The sequence below is a fragment of the Ictalurus furcatus genome, chromosome 19, assembly GCF_023375685.1.
Source record: "Ictalurus furcatus strain D&B chromosome 19, Billie_1.0, whole genome shotgun sequence".
Classification (NCBI taxonomy): domain Eukaryota; kingdom Metazoa; phylum Chordata; class Actinopteri; order Siluriformes; family Ictaluridae; genus Ictalurus; species Ictalurus furcatus.
The window spans coordinates 13,504,993-13,530,198 of record NC_071273.1 but is presented as its reverse complement, the minus strand read 5'-3'; the positions used below and the strand labels follow the sequence as shown (position 1 = coordinate 13,530,198).

The following is a 25,206-nucleotide window of genomic DNA, read 5'->3' as shown; positions in this document are numbered from 1 at the left end:
GAACTCGGACTTGTCGCACACTCTGGTAAATTTGTACTCGAACTCGAACTCAGACATTTTGGACTCGGAAATTATTCCGAGTACAGTCGAGTCCGCGTCATGTGTAACCTGGCCTGGGCATTGGGGGCTGTAGCCCTGAAGATTTTTTTCTTTAGCCACGAATAATTCTCCATTTGGAGCGGTTTGTCACTACATAACTGAACATCAGTAAAAGAAGACACCCTGTAATTTTGTGTCATCAGTGAATGGAGGCAAGACCAAAATCAGACAGGGTTTACAGGAAAATATGTGGAAATACTTAGGTCTTATTGGCTGGCAGCTCTCAATTCTGCCAAACGCTAGCTCACAGTCAGTGTGAGGAAAAGTGGATATGCGCATATTTCTTTTCTTTTTTTAAACAAGTAAAGCGGTTGAAACAGAAACAGTAACATCCTCTCATGCTGAGCAGGAAAACAAGATGTGTAAATGTCTATATGAGTTTGTGAATATGTGTAAGTTACGTGAATATGATATGAGCAGAGCATAATGACAGCTAATGTATATCGCATTGCACTGTAACAGTTAAACCCATACAGTGATTGCTTAGTTGTGCCTCCCCTTGGCTAGTGACACCAATCTAGTCTAGTATCATGTTAGACAGCCAAAACATTTTATAGTTTATCGGTCTGGTAGTCCTGCAAACAGTGATAACACCTAAGGCAAGTTTTATGATAAATCCAACTTTTTGTCCAATTTTCGCATTTTTTAATCAATTAGCCCTCACATCCAAGAAAAAAATGCACTCAAACAGTCTTTTTAGAAATATGTTTTCAAAAGATTTTTGATGTAGAAGAATCTGGGTTCAGCCCTGGATGATTAACAGTTCAGCTAACGCACCTGTGTGTCACATGAAAAGAAAGAGATAAAAAATAAATAACAACTTAAAATTAAGATAAGAAATTAATGAATGTGTCCCTGCCTGACACACCTGAAGCATGCGCACAGAAAGCTGCCTCATCGTGCGAGTACCGAATTTAGTTCTCTTTAGTGGCTTATTATGCTTGGACGGTCAAATAAATACACACACATCATGTCAGAATGCAGGTCTGGCCGAGTATTCATGCAAATACAGCCGGTTATGTCTAAGTGAATGTAAACAGTTGGGGAAAAAATCTAAGGAGTGTCAATACAGTGTATTGGATCTGTGCATTAGGTCTTAAAATGACAGCAGTCGAATAAACCTGCTGCTGTCTGTGTCACTAATGTTAATCAAGCAACAAAAGACTAAGAGTAAATGATTCACTCACTCATTTGACTGAATAACTTCAGTAAATTTAATAAGAATCACTGTATATTTCATACAGTGAAGTCTATTTTATTTTACATTTAATTGCTTTATTTAATTTCCATAGTATTTCTTACTTGAATACTACTGATAGACCTGAGAAAACGTATCATTATCGTGAAATAAGATTGTAGTCATATCGCCCACCCCTAAACATTAGCATTTGGTGATTCCAGTCTTGAATTTCACATAAAATGTGAAATGAGCTTCTTAATGTAGTAAATATCATAAATCCTGCTGATAGGGATTTATTTTCTTCATTTCTTTCTTCATTCTTAAATTGAAAAAAAGTTACAAGAACCGAGCTGTGTTTAGAAATGAGTTTGTTGTTCTTCATGGACAGATTAAAAGCAGTAATAAAGCATGAAGCTTGTTGTTATGACATGCTGCTAAATGTAACTCTACTTTGTACTCTCTCTTGCAGCCTATATAACTGTGGGGGAGACGAATCAAATCACTGAAATGTCAGCTTGAAGTGGAGAACACAATATAGTGTGATACAATAACAAAATAGGTTCCTTTGTATTTTCGTACATTTGTCATATAAAAGTTCTACGTATACCTCCTATATCCTTTTTATTCTTTGAAACCATGTTTTGATAGGAAACTAGTTGAGCTGGTGATGACATGAAATAAAAATATTAAATGGCAATGGCAAGATGTAATAGTGGTATTGTTTGTTACATTTATATTGCCATTGGTTTGTGAAAGTTAAAATACTAATTTACCAGCTCGGTGCTCTGGCAATTTAAAATCTTTTTCAGTTTAATTACTTTCTGGACTCTGCCAGACTCGACTCGGACTCGGCCATTAAGGACTCAGATTTGAGTCTGACTCGGACTCAGACTCGATTGGTTAAGGACTTGGCCTTGACTCGAACTTGACAAAGGTGGACTCGGACCCAACACTACCTTCTGGGCAAATGACCCTGAATGGACATTATGAAACCATACTTTTTCCCTCCATTTTTCCCTCCATTTCCCTCTTCTATGTTTAACATAAGTGACAATTAAAAATAAAGGGCTAACTCTTGCACTTACTTACCAGTGTAGTGGGAAGAGTGAACTTGTATTTCTTGACACAGTCCTTAAAAACAGGATGTATATTTGAAATGGAGCATCTTATTTCCGCTGTCACATATACATGGATTTAATACATTCAAGAATGCTTCAAGAATCCAGCTTAACTTCTGTTCTTCCATTAAGTCACTCAATGCTGTTGTTGAGGTGGATGGATGGAGAAAATTGGTCCATTTTTATTGCTGAACACTGTTTTTACACTATGTTTGAAAGTAACGTTTTAAAATAGTAGCGCACACAATTTGTTTTCATAGTTAAATTCAATTCCGTTTTATTTGTATAACGCATTTAAGAATGGGCATTGTCCTAAGGCAGCTTTACAGAAATATATCAATTCAGGATATAGATAGTTAAAGCATTATATGAAATGTTAATTTGTAAAGTAAATGACTAAAAGAAAAGAGGAGATTGTGAAGTTCTTTCATGACCCCGTTGTAAATAAAGAGAAATGACATTGGGTCATGCGTGGCCTGTAGTTTGGGAACCCCTGAGTTATGTTATGTCATTGGGGTGTGTTGTCTTTTACACCAGGATAGCGCTTCAGTCAGGGTGGAAGGATAAATCTGGGGACAGGATCTTCACAGTAGATTAATTTTATTTGGTCTTCAGATGGAGAACAGGAGTGTAGTCAGAGTTCAGTTTCAGCCTTGTCACACAACTTGTCTCCCTTCCTGTCTAAATGTGTGAAAGCCTACACAATATATAACAAGTTTTTAGCTTGTTTATGTAATAATGTGTTCAGATAGGCTTAGCTCATTATATGATAAAAGGGTGTACACATGAAAACATGTACCACTTATTTATCTCCTTATCTACGTTCTATCCACTTATCTTATGGTGAGACTTATCACAGTCCATACAGGATTTCGCAGAGTTTTTTCGTGATTGTTGTGGTCAAAAATGCTTGATTTTGCTGTGGCTTTTTTTCAAAATGTCTGATGCAACTTGGAGTTTTTTGTGGATTATGAGACATTTTAGCTGTATTCATGTTCGACACATGTGAATCAAAGAGGGCTTTGGCTGAAAGCGCATTGTGATGACGTCACAATGCGTCTTGGCCCAAATCTGTCAGGTAATTTTGAGATCTTGCTCATCTGAGTACTGCAGAGTTTGCTTGATTTTGCGTTACTGCAGGAGGGACTGATATCTGGTCCTACCAGCTTGGTACAGAATATACTCATAGGGCTGCAATAAACTATTAATTTGATAATCGATTAATCTGTCGATTATTTCTTCGTTTAATCGGTTAGCTGGATTAAAAGGCCATTTTTTATTTTCTCTATTTCGAAAAAAGAAAAAAAAAATCACATTCTGCCCAATGTTGCCTTTCAAACATTGTGCAAATTGAAGGCTATGAAAAAGGGATTAAATGTATCTATGTGGGCTATGCTATATATTGTACAAAGGGTTGTTTAAAATATTAACACTATATGTATGCAGTGAAAAAAGCGTCAAATTTGGTATAGTTTGAGTATCAAAATGAAATCTGGATAAGGATTATTTAAATGAAAATGAATATGTAAATGCAAATACCCCGGTTTTGCTTTGGACTGCTGTGTTTTCACAATAAGGGATTACATGCCCACTGAAACTTTTGTGGCTAATTACATAGATTTCCTCATATGTAAATGGTCATTGGGTATTAATTACATGAATTCATGCAAATTTGCTAAAATGTTGTGCAAAGTCGAGTGCAAAAAACAAAACTAAACAAGAAGAAGGACTTAAGGGAGTGCATGGCAAAGTTCTTGAAGCAATACTGAATATCACATTAGTGTTACTTAAATTCGATTATGCTTTATTGCCATTTACATTGTGTGTGTGTGTGTGTGTGTGTGTGTGTGTGTGTGTGTTTTCCTGGGGGACCTTGGTAATACGCATGGCAGGCCTTGTTTCAGGTACAAACAGGATCAAATTTGCAAAGCTCTATGTTCAGAACGATGTCCAGGAATATTCCCATGTGCACTTTAACTATCTCTATCTGTCTCTCATTCTGTGTGAACAGACATTTTTATCCAGTGTGATTTAAATGTAAAGAATAAGGTCCAGTCAGGGACCCCAGGGGGACACACACAGCACCACTCAACACAATAGTATGAATAAGTGGAAGTAGCCAGACACTTATCACAAAGTTTAGCTTAGTTGAATGAGACTTGTATACAAACTTACACTCTGAGAGAGAGAGAGTTGTATTTTATGTGCTCTAAGAACCAATGTATTGAAGGAAATCTGTCTATAAATTATACACCTCTTTTCATGAAATTTCATTTCATGAAATTTCATGAAATTATCAAATTTCAGGTAAACTGCATTTACTACTTCCTGGGTTTCATTTACCAGTAATACAGTGAGGTAGTATTTCTGTTTGACTTTCAGCCTCTCATTTCCATAATATTTGCATTGTGTATGTGTATTTGTGAATATTTGGTATAAAACTTACTCACCAAAAAGTCTTTATGGGAAATGTGGAAATGTACTTTGGTTGGGACTAGCAGCGCTGTTCACTGCTCACTGGTTATGCGTATCATACCACACAATGCCATACACACAGACAAATGCTTAAAAAACAATAAAAATTTAAATCATGTTGTCAAGCATCAAATCCAAATGAGTTGTCCCTGGAAGTCCTTCCATGACTAGTTCTGACCTTTTGTTTAGCTCCTATTTAGCCATATTTGTGCTCAAAAATGGACAAAAAAACCACGGTAAAGATTTTTTCTGTTTGCTTTACTTTGAATTTTTTGTTCATCATATTATGAAATTTAAAAACCCTTTATCATTTCATCATTAATTTTGTTGGAGCCAGAGTTAGCTGGTCAACCAAATGGTAGATCAGACAAAGAAACAACATTAATTTAAACACTTGTCATAATCAATGATGTTTTACTGCTGTTTTACTGTTGCCACTATGACCGTTCCTGTCATAACTCAACTTGGTGGTGGGAAGCTAGAACCCTGCATTTGGTTGCCTCCAATTTCTGAATGCACCGTATATTGACAAATGCCTTATATAAGAAACTTTCTGTGTCTGGACTGTTCATCTGTAGCTCTGACCTTAAGTTTAATACATTGTGGGGAAAATATCAGTTTTCCTCTAATTTTTCCAGAACTGCTTAAAGGCTCAGTGTAGAATGTCAGGATGTATACATTGTGTATCTACAAATTGCAGTGTATATGCACACTTTTTTTTTTATTGTTTCAGCCTGCAGAAGTTATAGATGCCATTATCTTTCCCAATGCTGGCTTTAAACGATCTGAGATGTTGCCATAAACAAGCAGAGTGATGTATTGATTTCCCTGTTAAAGCCACTTGATTTTATCAGTATGCAATCATGGAACAATAATCCAGGCGTGATGTTTTTATTGTGAATTGATTTTGGGGTGAAATGGCACCTAATTATATAGTGCCCAATGATGGACTGTAAATATAGACTGACTCCTGACCTTTGAGAGAGACTTACTCAGGCAAAACCAACACGTTAGCAGAACAGCAGTGAAACTGTTCAGATTTTCTCTTGGTCTGTGTAAAGAGACCAAAAATGTAATTGTAACCCTTTTTCTAAACCCCCCCCCCCCCTTTTTTTAATTATTATTATTTTATTTTATTTTATTTTTTTTACATAACATACTTATGTTTAATTATTATGTTATTGTTAAATATATGCAAACTGATGTTTGGCCAGCATCAGCCATTCTGCTGGGCAAATGTAATTTTGTCCATTGGACCACCAGGGCAGACACACTACCTTTCAGCCTCTTTTAGTTCCTCCTTGCCAACACTGGCATAACATTAGCAGGATTATTATGAAAAGTGCTCGTTTGCAAATGTTGGACCAATGTATAGCGTGGGCCAACATAACCTGCTGGAAAAAAACTCCAATAGAAATTCTCACAGAATTTGTAATGGGAATTGAATTAGTTTTAATGGAAACTTTGATGGTCGCTGTGCATCTCAGCTGGTAATTTGTTGCCTTCTATTGGTGGTATGTTATGTCTAGTGGATACAATTAAGGGCTAATAATGGTAATGGTTTTAATGGTTAGCTTATGGTTTGTAAAGGTATTTGTAGGGGAAACCATTAGAATTTCTATGATGGTTTCTATTGTGATTTTTTTTCAGTAGGGCTATTCTGCCAAGCACATCTTAAACTGCTCCATTTTGCCTTTGCACTAATTCTTGTTTGGACACTTGTTTGTCTGAGTCTTGTCCCCATCCCAGCGTTATTGACTATACAGCTTTTATTTGGTACACAGCACGGCAGAGTCACATAATGAATTCTTGATATTTTGTTTACCCATAAACCCTCTCTCTGTGCTAGGGTGCAGATACGCTTAAGACGCATAAAGAAGATCCACTTGCAGAAGTACAAATCAGCTTTAATGTGTTTGGTAAAATTCCAAGTTTACCAAAAAAAAAAAAAAAAAAGGTAAATATGAGGCAACATCTCTGAATTGGACATGTGTAAACGTCAGTGAGTTGCTCAGCACAGGTTTGGCTACAGTGTGAGATTGTCTCTCACCTCCTACAACAGTGTGTTTGATCATAATGGTGACTTTAAGGAACAGTATACTTTATATAGAGCTATTGGACCTGTTTTTATTAGGGGAAAGCAGCGTAGTGAGAGAGGGACAGAGATGGTTACAGTTTCTCACGTATTCTGACACTGTTTCAGTTTGGCAAGCTGTGAGATTTTCCAGGGAAAATAAGGACTGGTGATGTTGCCATGGTGATAGGGCTTCACACTAAAAATTCATCTAAAATGAATGTGATGACTTAGTTTTAAAGATTTAAATAACTTTATTATAGATCACAGGTGCAAAGCATGATAATTAATTCACCATATCACAAGTTGATATTTATTATTTTGTTACACACACACACACATTCTTGCGTGTAATTTGGCATGGTAGTATACTGTCATGAGCAAATCTAAAATAGTTAGACCAATAGCTTAATGCTATTCTGGAAAAATACTTCATACAGTAGACTACTTTGATTTGTGTTTGTACTGTTAAGTCACACTGAATATTGTGATCATAAATAATTGAGTTTAGTCTAGTTTATTTATTCTTTCTTTCTTTAATTGAGACAATGACAATAATTTAAAAAAAAAATTATTAAGAGTCTAGTGTATTGCCTATATATTGCTGCATGAACACTCTTAATTGTAATGCTACATTCAGCTCACCTCATAAGTCATAATTTGCCAGTTGGAATTGCGCCACTTTCGGCCTCATCACGTCCGATGCACTCATGTTCATCTTTTGTTAGCAAAAATCTAGCTAGTTAACTGTGATGAGTGAAGTAAATTTTCCTCTGTATTTTCAATGTTTTAGATTTAACAAGCGAATATGTCTATGTTAATTGAGCTAAAGCAAATACTTATGTTGATTTGATGTCGCTTCATAAACAGGGAAGGGACTCATTGTTGAGCGGACCACCTCAAGTTAACAAGTAGGAATAATGTTTCTTCGGCTTTTACTGATTTGAGGTTGGGAATTACAAGTTGCGACCTCGAGTTAAATGCAGCATAATTATCACAATTTTCATTGCAAATTTGTCTTCATTTAACAATATGGTTTCCATCCTCATTATTTAACAGCTTTTAAAATAGCACTTGATCCAGCAGCACATTCTTTTTTTTGCACGATTCTTCAATTTAATGATGATGATGATGATGATGATAATTTTAGTTTCAATGTAGTCCCTTTCAAAAGCCCAATTACAAATCAAATATTTCAAGCATCACCCCATGATCACAATTTCAATGGTGTATACAGTGTTCATTGGTTCCTATTCATGTTACATTAGTACTATTAGTACTACTAGTAGTACTAATACTGCTGCAAATGTCAAAAAAAAAAATAAATTTCATTAATGTTCCATCAATTCATCAACCTTTCCTCACATGTCTTTTCTGTTTCTTTCTTTCTTTCTTTCTTTCATGTTCTCTCCTTTTCCTTCACTGTAACACATTCTCTTCCATCTTTTCTATAGCCTTGGCTTCAGTCACTATTCAAAACTAGAGCAGAACACAGAAGACCCCTTCTCCTGCAGTTAAGCTGGGCCAGGATATTTTACTCTAACAGTAATATAGATCACTTATTGGCATTGTAAGACTCATCTCGCAGTTATGTGGTGCAGCCGTGTCAAACCCCAAATCGTTACTGTTGTTTTTGTGCTGCCTGCACTTGTGCTCTCAGTGCCGGTCCTCACCAGTCAAATGAAGTGATCACAAAACAGAGTGAAGAAAAAAAGACAATTGCCTATTGAAGAACTTGTCTTCTTATAAACTACATTTACTGAACATCAGACTTTACTGTTTAAATCGATGAATCGTGATTAATTTAACATTACAGCGCAGAAGAATTGAATACTCCACAACACTATATTTCCTCTGCCTTTGCTTAAACTCCCGTGCTATTAAAGTCTTTTTGCCTCCTTAATACTTCAGTGTGACATTCTACTTTGACAGTAAAGCTTTTTCTTTGGAGCCTTCAATAACCCTCTGTTTCTTTTTAGACAGTGCCAGGCACCACCTGGTGAGCATATACTGCCTACACAGAGGTCTCTCAGCCTCCTGAACGCCTCCTCTCGGGCCCCAGAGGATGCTGGGAATGTGTCGTGGGCGCAGGAAGTTCCTGGCTGCATCTGTCGCCTTGCTTTTTATTCCAGCACTCACCTGGCTATATCTGTCTGCTGTAAACGTCACAGGTAATACATCTATATTAATACTAATACTAATTCCCTACAAATGCAAGACAGGGGTAGGCCAGAGGAGGTCTCGGCACGAAAGCAACAGATAAGCAGCAGAAATGATTTCCATTAATTGCAAATTGACTTCGAGTTAAATTGCTTTTAGAGAAATTGGACATTGTGTCATCTGATCCACAAGCCATTAACAAGGGAAATAATTGGCTTTACCTGCTACAGTATTGCAGTAGTGCAGTATAGACTTATTCTAAGTGCTGTCAATAAAAGGTGGCAAAAAAAAGGAAGCATCATTTTGAGCCATTAATTTTCTGGCCCACAGAGATAATGAGACATCATGTTCTTTTTGTATGAAAAATAAGTGTGACAATAGTATTTTAGAATACCACAACAACATAAGCTATGATAATAGCTTAAAATGCAGAAAGGGACTTAAAAGTTTACAAGCCAGGATTTTTTTTTTTTTTTGGCTCTGCTTAATGCATTAATATGACTGCAAAATGCAAAAATGTGCCTTTGTCAGATTGATTGCTGTAAACACTTGATACAGCAGAAATAATCCAGTGAATCACATCAGTGGAGTCGCTTCAGTTGTCTAAGTGATTTTTTACTCACGCACAAACTCTGCACTACTTGAAACATACACGTACCCTCCGTCCTAATGCATCTCTTTCACCTCATTGGAAAATGACATCAAGGTTCATCACTGACTCATTTTGGCTGTTTATTTTCACAGAATGATGAATTGAGTCACTGTACCCTGGTTGAAATTGATTACTTCCTCCAAATGATTTAGTCCAGTAGGTTTTAATGACTTTGTGGCCCAAAGAGAAAATTCTCTGCCGCCACATTATTAGTTATGTGAATTATTTATTAAGCTTCTGATTTTGGCTCAGTGAACTTGAACATCTTAAATAGTGCTTTGTGTAATGGCCACATCTTAAATTGACTTTCACGATGTGTCACTTTTGGTTTAGGAGTTTTAAAAGTTTTTAGAAATTTAGAAAGTAGAATGTACAGTTTAAAGGAAAACCCAGTATAAAGTGGCTTAGTAAGGTGTTGAGACATTTCAAGTTGCCAAAATGAGCCTTGGCAGAGATTCTACATGTCTCTGGAAATGTACTAGAGGGATGAACACCATTCTTCCAGACCATATTCCCTCAGTTAGTGTTTTGATGTTGGAGCTGGAGAGCGCTGTCTAACAAGACGATCTCCCATAGGTGTTCAATTTGGTTTGCCATCTAGTGACTGAAAAAGACACTGTGTATGATTTACATCATTAACACTCATTAAACCATTCAGAGCCCTCATGCACAGTTGATCGGGGTGGGGTCACCCTAGAAGAGCCCACTCTGATCAGGACAGAAATGTTTCATCATATGATAAAGGTGATTAGTCAGATTAACTTTGTATTTATTTGCACTGACTCTTTCTTCTAAGGGAGTCCTGTCTCTCTAATTATGATGATTATATTTAAAATCGCACCCAAACAAAGTGCCATTACAATATGTTGCAAGGTTTCCAAAACTATATAGCATAGCAAGATGTAAATTTTAAATGAAGAAATTTAGTGTCTATTGTTAAAAAAGAAAGTTTTTTAAATTGGGCCCAAATTGGGCCAAAGTGTCAATATTTTGTGTGGCCACCATTATTTTCTAGCACTGCCTTAACCCTCTTGGTCATGGAGTTCACCAGAGCTTCACAGGTTGCCACTGGAGTCCTCTTCCACTCCTCCATGACGACATCACGGAGCTGGTGGATGGTAGAGACCTTGTGCTCCTCCACCTTCCGTTTGAGGATGCTCCACAGATGCTCAATAGGGTTTAGGTCTGGAGACATGCTTGGCCAGTCCATCACCTTCACCCTCAGCTTCTTTAGCAAGGCAGTGGTGGTCCTGGAGGTGTGTTTAGGGTTGTTATCATGCTGGAATACTGCCCTGTGGCCCAGTCTCCGAAGGGAGGGGATCATGCTCAGCTTCAGTATGTCACAGTACATGTTGGCATTCATGGTTCCCTCAATGAACTGTATCTCCCCAGTGCCGGCAGCCCCTGTATCTCTCGCCACATACGCTTGACACCATCTGAACCAAATAAGTTTATCTTGGTCTCATCAGATCAAGATATAATGTGTGTGTGTGTGTGTGTGTGTGTGTGTGTGTGTGTGTGTGTGTGTGTGTATGTATGTATATATATATATATATATATATATATATATATATATATATTATAACAGCACAACAGGACATAACCTGCAATATTTAGTAAATTATTGTTTTCGCGCTGTCTCAATCCTTTAGGAATTATTTTTCAGGTGATGGTCAGAAAACTAATCTCTCTGAAACACACTGCAAAAGCTCCATTTGCTCAGTATAGCGTAAATGCATTCTCAATGACTCTCGAATGCAGCTTTGCAAAGTTAATTGATGTCAAGTAAGACAAATGTAGTGCCACTCCAACTCATGCATCTGCATTTGCGCTGCAGTAAGTACGATGCAAATGAGCACTTTATTTTATATATAGAAACTTTTGGTTTATTTTTTTCAGGATCGTAGGCCTTTATCTGGTTGTCACTTGAAATGGCTTTTTTACATTTACATTTAGTCTGAATCAAAAAGAACTTACAACTGATGAGAATGAGGAACAGTTGTGGAGGATTTCCTTAAAGACTCAACAAAAGCTGCTGCAGCCTCGGGATTTTAACTTACAACCTTCCAGTCACTGCATTTTATATTTTACTCATTTAGCTGACTCTTTAAGGAATCAGCTCAAGGGCACAGCAGTGGCAGCTTGGTAGTGTGGGGCCTCTGTCTCATCAGCAGTCCAATGCCTCAACCACTGAGCCACTCCTAGTCAGACCCTAGGCCACCTCTAGTCAGACCCTAGGCCACCTCTAGCTATAACTCTCCGTTACCTCTAGCCAGACCCTAGGCCACCTCTAACCAGACCCTAGGCCACCTCTAGCCAGACCCTCTTCCACCTCTAGCCAGACCCTCTTCCACCTCTAGTCAAACCCTAGGCCACCTCTAGTCAGACCCTAGGCCACCTCTAGCCATAACTCTCCGTTACCTCTAGTCAGACCCTAGGCCACCTCTAGTCAGACCCTAGGCCACCTCTAGTCAGACCCTAAGTCACCTCTAGTCAGACCCTAGGCCATCTCTAGTCAGACCCTAGGCCACCTCTAGTCAGACCCTAGGCCACCTCTAGTCAGACCCTAGGCCACCTCTAGCCATAACTCTCCGTTACCTCTAGCCAGACCCTAAGCCACCTCTAGCCAGACCCTAAGCCACCTCTAGCCAGACCCTAGGCCACCTCTAGCCAGACCCTAGGCCACCTCTAGTCAGACCCTAAGCCACCTCTAGTCAGACCCTAGGCCACCTCTAGTCAGACCCTAGGCCACCTCTAGTCAGACCCTAGGCCACCTCTAGCCAGACCCTAAGCCACCTCTAGTTAGACCCTAGGTCACCTCTAGTCAGACCCTAGGCCACCTCTAGCCAGACCCTAGGCCACCTCTAGTCAGACCCTAAGCCACCTCTAGTCAGACCCTAGGCCACCTCTAGTCAGACCCTAGGCCACCTCTAGTCAGACCCTAGGCCACCTCTAGCCAGACCCTAAGCCACCTCTAGTTAGACCCTAGGCCATCTCTAGCCAGACCCTAGGCCACCTCTAGCCAGACCCTCTTCCACCTCTAGTCAAACCCTAGGCCACCTCTAGTCAGACCCTAGGCCACCTCTAGCCATAACTCTCCGTTACCTCTAGCCAGACCCTAGGCCACCTCTAGTCAGACCCTAGGCCACCTCTAGTCAGACCCTAAGTCACCTCTAGTCAGACCCTAGGCCATCTCTAGTCAGACCCTAGGCCACCTCTAGTCAGACCCTAGGCCACCTCTAGCCAGACCCTAGGCCACCTCTAGCCAGACTCTAGGCCACCTCTAGCCAGACCCTAGGCCACCTCTAGCCAGACCCTAGGCCACCTCTAGTCAGACCCTAGGTCACCTCTAGCCAGACCCTAGGCCACTTGTAGTCAGACCCTAGGTCACCTCTAGTCAGACCCTAGGCCACCTCTAGTCAGACCCTAGGCCACCTCTAGTCAGACCCTAGGCCACCTCTAGCCAGACCCTAGGCCACCTCTAGCCAGACCCTAGGCCACCTCTAGCCAGACCCTAGGCCACCTCTAGCCAGACTCTAGGCCACCTCTAGTCAGACCCTCTTCCACCTCTAGTCAAACCCTAGGCCACCTCTAGTCAGACCCTAGGCCACCTCTAGCCATAACTCTCCGTTACCTCTAGTCAGACCCTAGGCCACCTCTAGCCAGACCCTAGGCCACCTCTAGTCAGACCCTAGGCCACCTCTAGCCAGACCCTAGGCCACCTCTAGTCAGACCCTAGGCCACCTCTAGCCAGACCCTAGGCCACCTCTAGCCAGACCCTAAGCCACCTCTAGCCAGACCCTAGGCCACCTCTAGTCAGACCCTAGGCCACCTCTAGTCAGACCCTAGGCCACCTCTACCCATAACTCTCCGTTACCTCTAGCCAGACCCTAGGCCACCTCTAACCAGACCCTAGGCCACCCTTAGTCAGATCCTCGGTTACCACTAGCCAGACCACCTCTAGGGGCTGTAGAGCGATTCCATGATTGGTTAATGATTTTCATGTGCAACATAACTTGTGTGTGTGTTTCCGATAAATAACTTAAAACCTTTCTACAACACTGAGAAAACCAGTATTTTTGACTTCCCCATACACTAATTACACTTTACCTTGAAGTATAATCACTAAAATACTTCAAATATCATGATATTTTTTCATTTGCATGTGTGAATCCAGAACATTTAATAATAACAAAGTTATTAATCAGGGTTTTGTAGACTGGAGGTATTCTTAGTCCATAATCTAGTGAACCAGAATCAGGATGTATTTAGCGATAGAGACTTCAAAGTACTTCTGTAAGTCGCTCTGGTTAAGGGCATCTACCAAAAGCCATAATTGTACATTTTAAATGCTGAGGCCACTTTGAAATTTTTAATTAAAAAAAACATTTTAAGTAAATTATTTGAATGCCCTAATTGTCCTCATGCTATTAGCATTGATCCTAATTTGTTTTGTTCATTTGAAACAAAACAAATAATTTATTATTTAGGATTTACAGAATGTTTTGGAGATTAATATGATTTAGAACAGGGGTTCTCAGACTTTTTGCAGCCAAGGACCCCTTTCGCTGTAAATAAAATTGATGGACCCCTCAGTGCAGGTTTATTTTATGAACTTTTCAGATATTAAGGTCATTATTCAAATGTGTACGGTCATATTCTGGCTCTTTATTGGAGCCTTTTATTCCTGAATTTTCCACCTACAGAACAGTTGACATTATTTGTAAGGCTAATGGATTAATCCCATTTTAATTCCCATTTAAATAGGAAATTGCCATTTAAAGTGATTAGTCAAATAGATTAATAACTAATACCTTAATAAGAAATACTTTGATAATGATGGTTTGTGAATTACACCCCTAACAATTATTTTTTTTAAATCATGGACCCCCTGACTATACTTCACAGGCCCCTGGGGGTCCTCGCAGCCCACTTTGAGAACTACTGCCCTAGAGTATGATATTTTTTTTGTTAGCTAGCGGCTAAGTGAAAAGTAGTGTACCTCACTACAGTGTATATTATGTATAGCTTGAGATATAGACACATTCAGTAGCAGAATATTTAGATCTATTTGACATATGTTTTCATATGTTACAGTTTTACACTGAATCCTTCAGTAAAGATTTCTGCAGACAGTTCTTGCATGTACAGCTACCGTGATTAGCATATCTCATGTGATTTTGCCTCATGGGTCAGTGGCAAAGTACTGTAACTTCACAGCAACCAGGCACATGGGAAAACAGACATAACACAGTTAGGTTTTAACAAATACCTACTACCTAGCTTTACTTTATACTGCAAGTTTACAGCAATTGCCAGAGGGCAAAAACAACTCTTAAAGGTTAAGGAAATGCTGTACATTTATATATTTGACAGGTAACAGAATCCAAATGCAGAACTATTCAGAAGCTGACAGCAATACAAATGTTACAAGAATGAGTTTGACCAGACAGATATGTTCACCGGCCATCTCAGTAGCAGCCATAACAATCCCTCTTCTTTCTCCAATCTTCAACTGTCCAGTTTTGGTGTGTTTGTGCCAACAGTAGCCTCAGATTCCTGTTCTTGTCTGACAGATTTGGAACCCAATGTGGTCTTCTGCTGTTGTAGCTTATCTGCCTCAAGGTTACACATGTTGTTTGTTCTGGTATGCTTTTCTGCTCACCATGGTTGTAAAGAGTGGTTACCATAACCTTCCTGTCAGCTCAAAGCAGTCTGGCCATTCTCCTCTAACCAACAAGGTGTTTCCGTCCACAGAACTGTTGCTCATTGGATGTTTTGGATGTTTTTGTTGTTGTTGTTGTTGTTGTTGTGTTTGTTTGTAGCATTATTCAGTGTAAACTCTAGAGACTGTTGAGCATGAAGATCAGCAGTTGAGATTACATGTTTTCCTCATTCTGATATTTGATGTGAACATTAAATGAAGCTCTTGACCTGAATCTGCTTGGCTTCTTTTGCATTGTGCTTCTGCCAGATGTTTTTCTGATTGGCTGATTGGAAGGCTGTATAAATATGCAGGTGTACAACTTTTTCCCCACAGTTTTCTTCACTGTAGTGTTGCTCATTGTGCCCGGGATATGCAGAATATATGCAAAGATAGAATTGAGAGGTTTTCTTTGAGATTATTATTTTATTTAATTAATTATAGACATTTAATTCAGATTCATCTGATTCATCATGTTTTTATTTTTTGCCAAATGCAGTGCAAATATAGCTGTTGATCATATCACCAGATAATAGAAGGAAAAGTGATGAGGGTATTTATATGCACTGATGTCAGAGCGCACTTTGACCTGCTGAATCTTCCTTGAAGGCTTCAGGTTCTCAGTTTTTTTTTAATTATGATATAGTTTCTGCCCCCAGCTTACAGTTCCAAGATTAATTCCAGTTTCTCTATGAGCACAGACAAAAAACCTTTGACCTGTTTGAGTCAAATCACACTTCTTATAGCTGGCTGTGACAACAGAGATCTCTCCTTTCTCATTTGCATTCACCTCATGAATATTTACTATTCTGGCCAGAGGCAAATCAAGGCCGAATCTCTGCTTCCTTCGTTTTAGATTGCGCTCTGTTTTGCCGTTTCCATAGCGATGCCTTATTGTTACATTTTTGTTTTTTTTTTGTATCATTGAATAGAGAGAACATGAAGGTGTTGGAGTGATTGATTGGACATTGCAAACTGACACAGTAGGAACATGGTTGATTCAATGGATCTGACTGTTCAAATGGGTTGCAGCAGTATCGTATGCTAATAGCTGACTCTTGGCTCCACTGCTGATCTCATTAATGCTGCGCGTTCTCTTAGATATTCACTGCTGAGTCTGTCACGCTGCTCATCGACTGCTGGGCAACTCACAATCGTGTGCCCTAGGGAGGCCTTTCAAAATATCACTGACTAAAATTTATTCTTAATTCAGATATTTCTGATATTTAGAGTTTTCAGCTAGTTTTGTCAAAGTGAGCTCACTGTCACATATTTCAAGCATTTTAAAAAATGGAATGTTTCAAAAGTTTACTTAAAACCTTCTCATATAACCCCACCACCCCAAGCTGATTTAGGTACCAACAAGGATCTTTTCTCCACCATCTTCCAACACTGAAATATTTCAGCTGACAGACAGAACAATATATCTGTCAGCAGCCTTTATTGTATTTTTGAGATGATCTAGAGAACTTATTTCAAAAGTCTGCGTCGGTGCACCAAGCACTCAACTCTTGCAAATAAAATACCCTACATGTGAGTGTGATATAAGTGTGAACATCACTGGCAACGAGTCAAGAGTCCAACGCTTCACTAAATCTAAAATTCTAGTTTCATGGGTGTTATCAGATGCAACAAGGAAATATTAAATGCAGGTTCTGGTCCTACAGCTTTGAAATAAATTGAGTTTTTCATACACCATTGATTACGGAGGCCGTTATCTGCACTGGAGTGGAGCTATCTTCTTGTCTGTTTACATTTGGAAATTTGTGAAGAGTTGAAGCATACGAAATCCCAAAACAAGACGTTGGTCTACTGCTCAGAAGGTCGTGAGTTCAAACCCCAGCACCACCAAGCTGCCACTGTTGGGCCCTTGAGCAAGGCCCTTAAACCTCAACTGCTCAGACATATAAATGAGAAAGTTTAGTTGCTCTGGATAAGAGCGTCTGCCAAATGCTGTAAATGGAAATGTAAATAAATGTAAATGTGACAAGACTATTATGCATTGCCACAAGGCTGCGTTTTCTCAACCTGCTCGAATGAATGAAATCATTGGCTTGCATTTTCAATGTTTTTTATTATTATTGTGAAGTGATTATTGCAGAGGTCACAACCACTATCAGAATATTTTACTGCACACAGCTCCTGCCAGTCTAACAGGTTTAAGCCCAGAATCCATTCAGTAGATAAAGCACAGCTACTTTGTTATGCCCACATTGTTAGTGGGCCTTTGGTAGTGCCCACATACCCACAGGGTAGATGTGGACAACCAACAGCTTTATCCTGCCACCTGTTTAGATTTGTTAAAATAGAAATTCTCTATGAATCAAGTGTCCTTGAAATAAAAAATTCTGATCTTTTTACACATGAACCTTAGTGTTACTGACACAAATATGATTGCATACATATCTAGAAAAAATATATTTGGAGATATTGTGTTAATTGTATAGTTTGTAACTTCCAGGGAGATTTTTTTTGACAATTCATCCTTTTGTTTTTGTAGAGTTAAATATATAGAATATATATGTCCTGCTCCCAGGAGAGGGTATTGCTCTACAGTAGCAGCTTGTTCGCAGCAAACATTGGTCGTTTTTGGCTGTGTGTCTTCCCACAAGCTGTTCCTTTTGCCAACTATCACTTAGTTGAGAAAAAATATTTGATGCTTATTCATTCGGAAGTGGTGGAAGTTCAGGGTCGTGTGACAAGTACTTTTCAGAGGAGCGTACCAACTTATGGCCAAAATGCCTTGCTACAGTATCTCTGACTGAGGACATGATTCTGTCTTATACACTGTTGAGGCTTCTGCATCAGTAAGAGTAAGTCATATCATTTGATTAAGTTTAGTAATATTTAAATTTAATTATAAGCCTACCATTCAGACACATTAGATGCCTCCCATTGATGACCCTGTAGCCCTCCATCGACAGCCAACCTCGAATGAAAGATTTACAGCATAAAATACACGGCATCTTGTTGTCTAGGATATCATCTTTATCGAAAGGTGTGGGTGCAGATTGCAGTGTGAAATCCTCTAGAGTAGCACGTACTTTTCCAGCCTTTTGTTGCCCCCGTCCCAACCTTTTTGAGACGTGTTGCAGCCATTAAATTCAAAAGTACCTCATTGTTTTCTTAAAACGGTACATTTCCTCAGGTTCACATTCACACTGTCGCACAGTTATAGTGTTCAAAATGACTCACATAGTCCTCACTTTCTATGGGAGCTGTCTTTTTTTTTGTCCCCTTTTTCTTACTTTTTTGCTCTTTTACACACAATCACATGCAGGTGTTTTTCATTTTAGTATTCTGGTATTTATAACTCGTTTTTTTCAACAGTAAGGGAATAAAATTTGTGTTACTCAAGGCATGCTATATCACCACACTGTCTTGACTGCTAATTGGAAATCCCACTCCAGCCACGCTGTGCTCTGCTAACTCTCCGTTTCACACACCGAGAGAAGGTGACAAATTTGCCTCCAGCAGACCACTTGTGTCACTAGTGAGCAGGTTCCTAAAAAAAAAAAAGTTGATATTAAACATTCTGCACTGCCTGTCTCCTAATCTTTCATTTCTAGTTCATTAATATTATATTTGTAGAGAAAATGCAACTATTTAGATTTTGTCCACTTTTAGTTGCCATACTGAAGTTGGCCTTACTTCTCTTGGCTCTTGCTGTGTTTTTATCTGTACTGAAACAGCAGTATATAATTTTGTCTTTAATCTAAGCCCTACTCAAAGTGTAGTCTACAGGAATCAACCCCAGGTAGGGCCTACAACTTGTGAAATTAGAAACTGGGGGATATCACATAATCTATACCACATTACATTTGCACTATTTGGCCTCTCTCCATCTCTACCTTTATTTTCTGCAAGGTTTCAGTCCTTGGTCCTATAGTTTTTCCTTCATCTGTACCTTAAGGATGTATTGTGCCTTTCCTCTTACAGTTATGCTGATGATACTGCACCAGTCCTTTCCTTCCCAACCTCAGGCCCTGTTCACACTTGATATTAACAAATGTCTCCATCATTTGATCACAAGTGGACAGCCATGATGGATAGCCATTCAGACCTGGTGTTTATCTTTCTCTCTGACCCTACGCAGTTTTTGTAGCCCAACGTCATGTTATCATTGAAAAACGAGTTGTAATATTTAAAAGTAGCATTATGGGCTCCTGTATGGTGCAACAGAACAGTGTTTTGCTGATGCCATAGCTATCCACAATTCCAAAAGAGCAAAACTGGCCGTGCTCTCTGATTGGGAGGCATTACTCTCTCTCTCCTGTCAATTAGAGTAACGCTAATCAATCAGGGGCATCCGCAAGCTCGTGTGTGGAAGAGGGCAGCTAGCATGTTCTTCTGAGTGTGTTCAGCTGCTCTGTGACATAACATGAGCAGGAGTTAAAAAAATATGCAGTGGCTGGCTTCATGTACTAGCTGTTGTGCAATAGGAGAGAGCTAGCTAGTGGGTGGGAACTGGCAAATGACTAAATCGGGGAAAAACATCAATGGCTTATATTTTTAATGAAGCAGTATCACAAACGCACCAATTTCTCAACCCTTTCACACATACTGTCCAAACTAATGGACAGTCAATTTAAGGCTTTTAAGAAACATTTATACTGTGCCAGACTGTACGAATCAACTAGAATTTGCTTTTTTTGTTTTGTTTCATTTTATATCCTTTTTTTTTAAACTTTATTTTAAACTAGTTTTTGAAGTGTTCAGAAAGGATCATTTCTAATATTTTTGTCTTGAACATTACGTATTTTAAACCAGAATGTAAAGAAGAAAGTTGTACATTTGAAGATTTAAAAAAGAATAAAAAAATTTTTAAAAAAGTATTATTATTTCAGCCATACTGTTTTTGCCTTTTTTACTCATGGACAATCCATTTACTTTTTTAAACATAAATAATATTTAGACAGAGTTATGCAGTTTTAAGCAAGAAAAAAAAATCTAGAAGAATATGGATATGCATATAAATAATTTATGGATGAAAGGGTTGAGTAGGGTTGTTATTTGACAGAGGTAAAATATAGTCATAAATAAAGAATAGCCATGAGAGTGAGTAGAGGAATTAGACTTGCATGGTCGGTATGCACATTCAGAATACAGGCCTAAATTTAAGATTAAATAAATATAATGGAAGCAAAATATCCAAGTTGTGGACAAAAAAAATTCAACTTGTTTTATGTATCAGCAGAGTGGCTAGACAAACCACAAACCTGGCAACCCTGGTGGTTCGGTGGTCTTTTGATGTTGTCAGGGACACATTGCTGTTCACACTGTAAATGTAATGCATCCCAGTAGACCTCCACAAGTGCTCTGAGTGATTGGATCACAAGATGCATTTGGTACTGTTCGCACTCATATACCTGAGACGGATGTTAATATTGGAGGTTAATAAATCTAAACAGGGCTTCAGATACCCAGGCTGCTGATTTTGAAAATGCATGCTCACGTCTTAGACTTATTGCCTCCTTTGAGAAGTTCCTTGTAGTGTTGAATGATGAATTATCATTCTCTGCACATGTTGCAGACCTACTCGTCCATGCAACCTACTCGTCCATGCAGGCTTCTCTTGTAAGAAGGCCACTCGGCCTTGTCATATCTTGACTGCTGTTGTCTAGCCAGCTAGTTCCCTAACATTGCATTTGGCTGTGCTCCTGAGCATGCTCATGTCTGCTGAAAGTCAATCAATTGATAGCAATTATTTCGTATTAATTATTGTTTGCCAACGCAGCTGACTACCTATTAATTGATCTTTTCCATTGCAACTCTCATTACACTTTTCATTTTCATTACATTTCTGCAATACTAAGCAGACTTTTACAAAAACTATAGGAGATCGTTACCTCCTTGGAGTACTTGAATGCTCTATGAATGCTTATTAAGTTGCTGCTCTTTATCATCAGATTAGCGTATGAGGAATTGTGTGCAGCATAAGCGATTACAGAACACTGTTGTGATGTGTAATGTTCCTGCAACATATTTCCACTACAAAGCTCTCCAAATCCCCCAAAGTTACATGCAGTTTCTTTAAGGTCATTTCTGTCTCCTTGTCCTCATCAGAGTCACTGTCTGGGTCTCTACTGGAGCTTTGCTCCCCCATGCTGGCTCTGGAGCTCACAGCAGCCAGCATTCATTTTAGTATGCACTCTGTTTGCCTGTTTCCATGGTGATGCCCTATCACCGAGCCAAGTCTTTGTTTGCTCCTCATATCATTGAGTAGAGAAAACGTGTAGATGTTGGGAGTGATTGAGTGGATATTGCAAACTGACGCAGTAGGACTTTGGCTGGTTCAATGGATCTGACTGTTCAAATGCATTGCAGCAGTATCGTGTGCTAATAGCTGACTCTTGGCTCCTCTGCTGATCTCATTAATGCTGCGCGTTGTCTTAGACATCCACTGTCTTTCATGCTGCTCACACCAGCTCACACCAAAGGGGGGCCTTTGAAATATCACAAGGGTGTGAATTTAGTCTGGCTTTTCAGTCCAGGGAGGTGGACTTTGGTGGTGGTGGGGGGCTTTTTAAGTCACTAAAAAGCACATATTTTCTGGTGCACTAGCCAAACCAAACATAGCAGATTGGCAGTTTACTTTGGCTTCTTTTAGACGGATTATAGCATGTTTGTTTGTTTATTTGGTTTATTTAACTCTGATTTCAAATCAGAAAGCTTTGTCATAGCACATGATAGTATGCATGTGTTGATTGTAATATTTTATATCAAAACATTTTTATCACGGTTTACGATATTGTCTACCGTATTCTCCAGTTCTTGTTTGAAGATCATGTAATGGCCGAAACCTTATGTCCTTGTAAGGATATCCTTATAAATATCCTTATACTGGCTTCCAATTGGGGCTTTTATCAGTTTGACCATTGTGTTGTTGCATTACTTACTTATAAATAATATGGGGCACATTTTTAACCTCACTTTCGCTAAATCCAGCGTGACATTTATGGAAAGAAAACAGAATGTTTAATCCATCTGAATTCACATGTGTTTATATATATATATATATATATATATATATATATATATATATATATATATATATATATATATATATATATACACACACGTGTGTGTATATATGTTATATATGTTATATATTTTTCGAATCATGCAGAGATGAAGCCAAAGCCCACATCTAGTCAGACAGACAGTGTGTGACTTTAAGATTAGTCAGGTTTGCTGCATACTAATTGATTGGTATGATCTCCCCTGAAACTTGTACCTGCTGAAAATTCGTAAATGTTGTGCATGCAGAAAAGGTTGTTTGGTACCTGCCTTACTCTTAATTCATATGCAGCAGTTTCAGATACACCAAATGTTGAGAGAGTTTCAGAACATCAAAATATCTGAAATGTTCACTTGCTCATGGAGACGTGTTTGACGTAGTTTTCGAACTTGTTATGTTGACTGACATGGCACAAGTGCACAACTGGGTGTGTATACAATACGTTCTTTTTTGTTTGTTTGTTTTGAAATGAAAAATGGAAAAAACAGGCAAACAGCTCTTTAGTTTTATTTTTAAAGTTTTATTTTTTAATTATTGACTGTTTTTTAGTTGCTTCTACATGTTTCAGTCTAGAAATCAGTCTTTCTTGAATCCAAATAGGAACACATGCCCACTGCAATACATTTCAGTATGAACAGAGTCGAAGTACAAAGGGAAGTACACGTCGGCTATTCTACTGAATATTTTTCGGTTGAGGCATTTACTCTGTAAGCTTATTGTTTTCATAAAAAATGATCAAAATGAGATCAGTATATGAATTTGAATGAATATAAATATAGGAGTTTTGGGTGATTTAAAATAGTCTTTAGTTGCAGAAACTAGAAAATCCTGCTGATTTCTTTCAGCCACCATATTGTCCTCCTTTACCATCATCCTCTTGCTATTTAAAAAAAAACAAAAACGCATAGTGATACAGAGACCCAACCTCTTTTGCGTCTCTGTTTGTCAAAACTTGGCAGCAGAAGCTGGCAGAAAGTCATCTCGTTTATTTCTTTTAGAGACTATGAATATAGGATCAGTATCTGATGATAGTGGGCTCTGTGTATCCCTATTTTCTACACCATCTTCCATCACTGAAACATTTCAGATGACAGACAGAGCAATAGAGCTGTCAGCAGCCTTTATCATATTTTGCTGTAATCTAGAAAGCTTTGTTTCGGGTGGATGATGTACATAATGGAATTGTTCAGGTTCATGGGAGTTTGGAGATTAAAGAGAGTTATCACATGTAAGGCGCTGATGTGGGTGAAAGTATGTAAAAGCACCAAGCACTCAGCTCTGGTAAATAAAATACTGTACAGGCAAGTGTGCTATAAGTGTCAATGAGCTGTGAATCAAATGCTTCATGTTTCATGCACGTTCTGGTCTGACAGCCTTAAAATTACATTTTGGATATGCCATGTTCTAGGCCAGTACTTGCTCTTGCCAGTACTATTTCAGTTTAGACTAGACTACTTTTACCTGGAAAGCACAACAATTAGGCTGCAGCAGTGTTGCTCAGTTGTCTTTGATAATTGCTGTGAAATCAATTCAAATCCTGGTACGTTATTGTGAATTGTACAACATATCAACATGTATATGGTACATTTGAGGTTTTTTTTGTTTATTTTTTTTTCTAAACAGGAAGATTTTTATAGATTCTTTTAGAGAGGAAAAAACACGCCTTGAAGAGATGAAACATACAAAATTCCAAAACAACGTATATTTGGCAGTGTTATTAATTTTGACATCGGACTGACTTTACTCAATAGATACTACAATGAATGAAAAATGCTTTATTGTATTTTTAATACACTTAATCTCATAGAGAAGGGATTTTAAAGTTGCATTCAATTAAATGGCTTTGACTCGAGTGCAGATGTTGTCCAGCAGATACCACAGCTTCTGAACAAATGTTTTTATGTGACAGAACTGCCAGTTCAGTAGGATTAAACCCACAATCCCTTCAGCAAATAAAGCCCAGCCTAGGGTAGAGCAGAGGTGCTGTGCCATCCACACATTGCTTTGTAGGACTGTTTCTCAGTCTGAGTGCTGGAGTACCTCTTTCTGGTACTTTTTGTGGTTTCCTTTCCCTTTATTAACGTTGCCAGTGCAACTTCACTGATGCAGCAGCTAATTCACAAGCCTTTGGTTGAGTAGGCTAAGTTAATGAAGGAGGAACACCATCATGTGCAAGGCAGTGGTACACTGGACCAGGGCTGAGAAAATAGCACAGGTGTCGAAGACCAAACACGTTCCACTGTCTCGTTTCATTCAGCCCGTGATAACTTGTGAAGATTTACTTCAAACAGCCTGTAGTATGCTACTACTCAAAATTCTCACTATATCTAGAATTCACACCAGACCCATAGCATAGCGCCCACCAATTTTCTGCACGCACCACAGTGCAGGGCGCCTGGGCTCACATCTCTCAGTGTGACACCAGGGCCCCTGAGTGACACAGCAGGAAAGAGTATGTTATGCCCTATTGTCTAGAGACCACTACTTTGAATTTTACTGATGTCACTGTGACCTGTTGCCAAGGGAGCTGAGCTCTGTGGGTGGGAGGGATGCCATACTCTCTCACCCCTGTCAATCACAGCGACACTAGCCAATTGTGGGCGTCTATGAGTCATGTATGCGGAAGAGGTTAGATATGCTTTCCTCTGAGTGTCTCGCTGCCCTGTGACACAGCGTGAGCACAAAAGATGCTGTTGTCGGGTGTCTTGGAGGAAACACATTTA

General features: G+C 38.9%; 1 protein-coding gene and 1 long non-coding RNA gene across 4 annotated transcripts in view; one reads left to right on the top strand and one right to left on the bottom strand.

The window, feature by feature from the left end:
- Positions 1-25,206, top strand: part of LOC128623070 (xylosyl- and glucuronyltransferase LARGE1) — an 81,867-nt gene that overhangs the window by 1,137 nt on the left and 55,524 nt on the right. Inside the window, exon 2 of the mRNA XM_053649938.1 lies at positions 8,926-9,117. Within this exon, the coding sequence (XP_053505913.1) occupies positions 9,012-9,117 (106 nt within the window). The 5' untranslated portion in view covers positions 8,926-9,011. The remainder of the gene's footprint in view (positions 1-8,925; positions 9,118-25,206) is intronic.
- Positions 17,030-22,394, bottom strand: LOC128623073 (uncharacterized). 3 transcript variants are annotated; one of them, XR_008388521.1, is made up of 4 exons: positions 19,314-22,394; positions 18,507-18,967; positions 18,332-18,391; positions 17,030-17,356 (listed from the first exon to the last, which is right to left on the bottom strand). It is a non-coding gene; the product is annotated as an uncharacterized LOC128623073 (long non-coding RNA). The 3 variants fall into 3 exon arrangements; XR_008388522.1 differs by having other exon boundaries at positions 18,507-21,141; positions 21,312-22,394; XR_008388520.1 differs by having other exon boundaries at positions 18,507-22,394.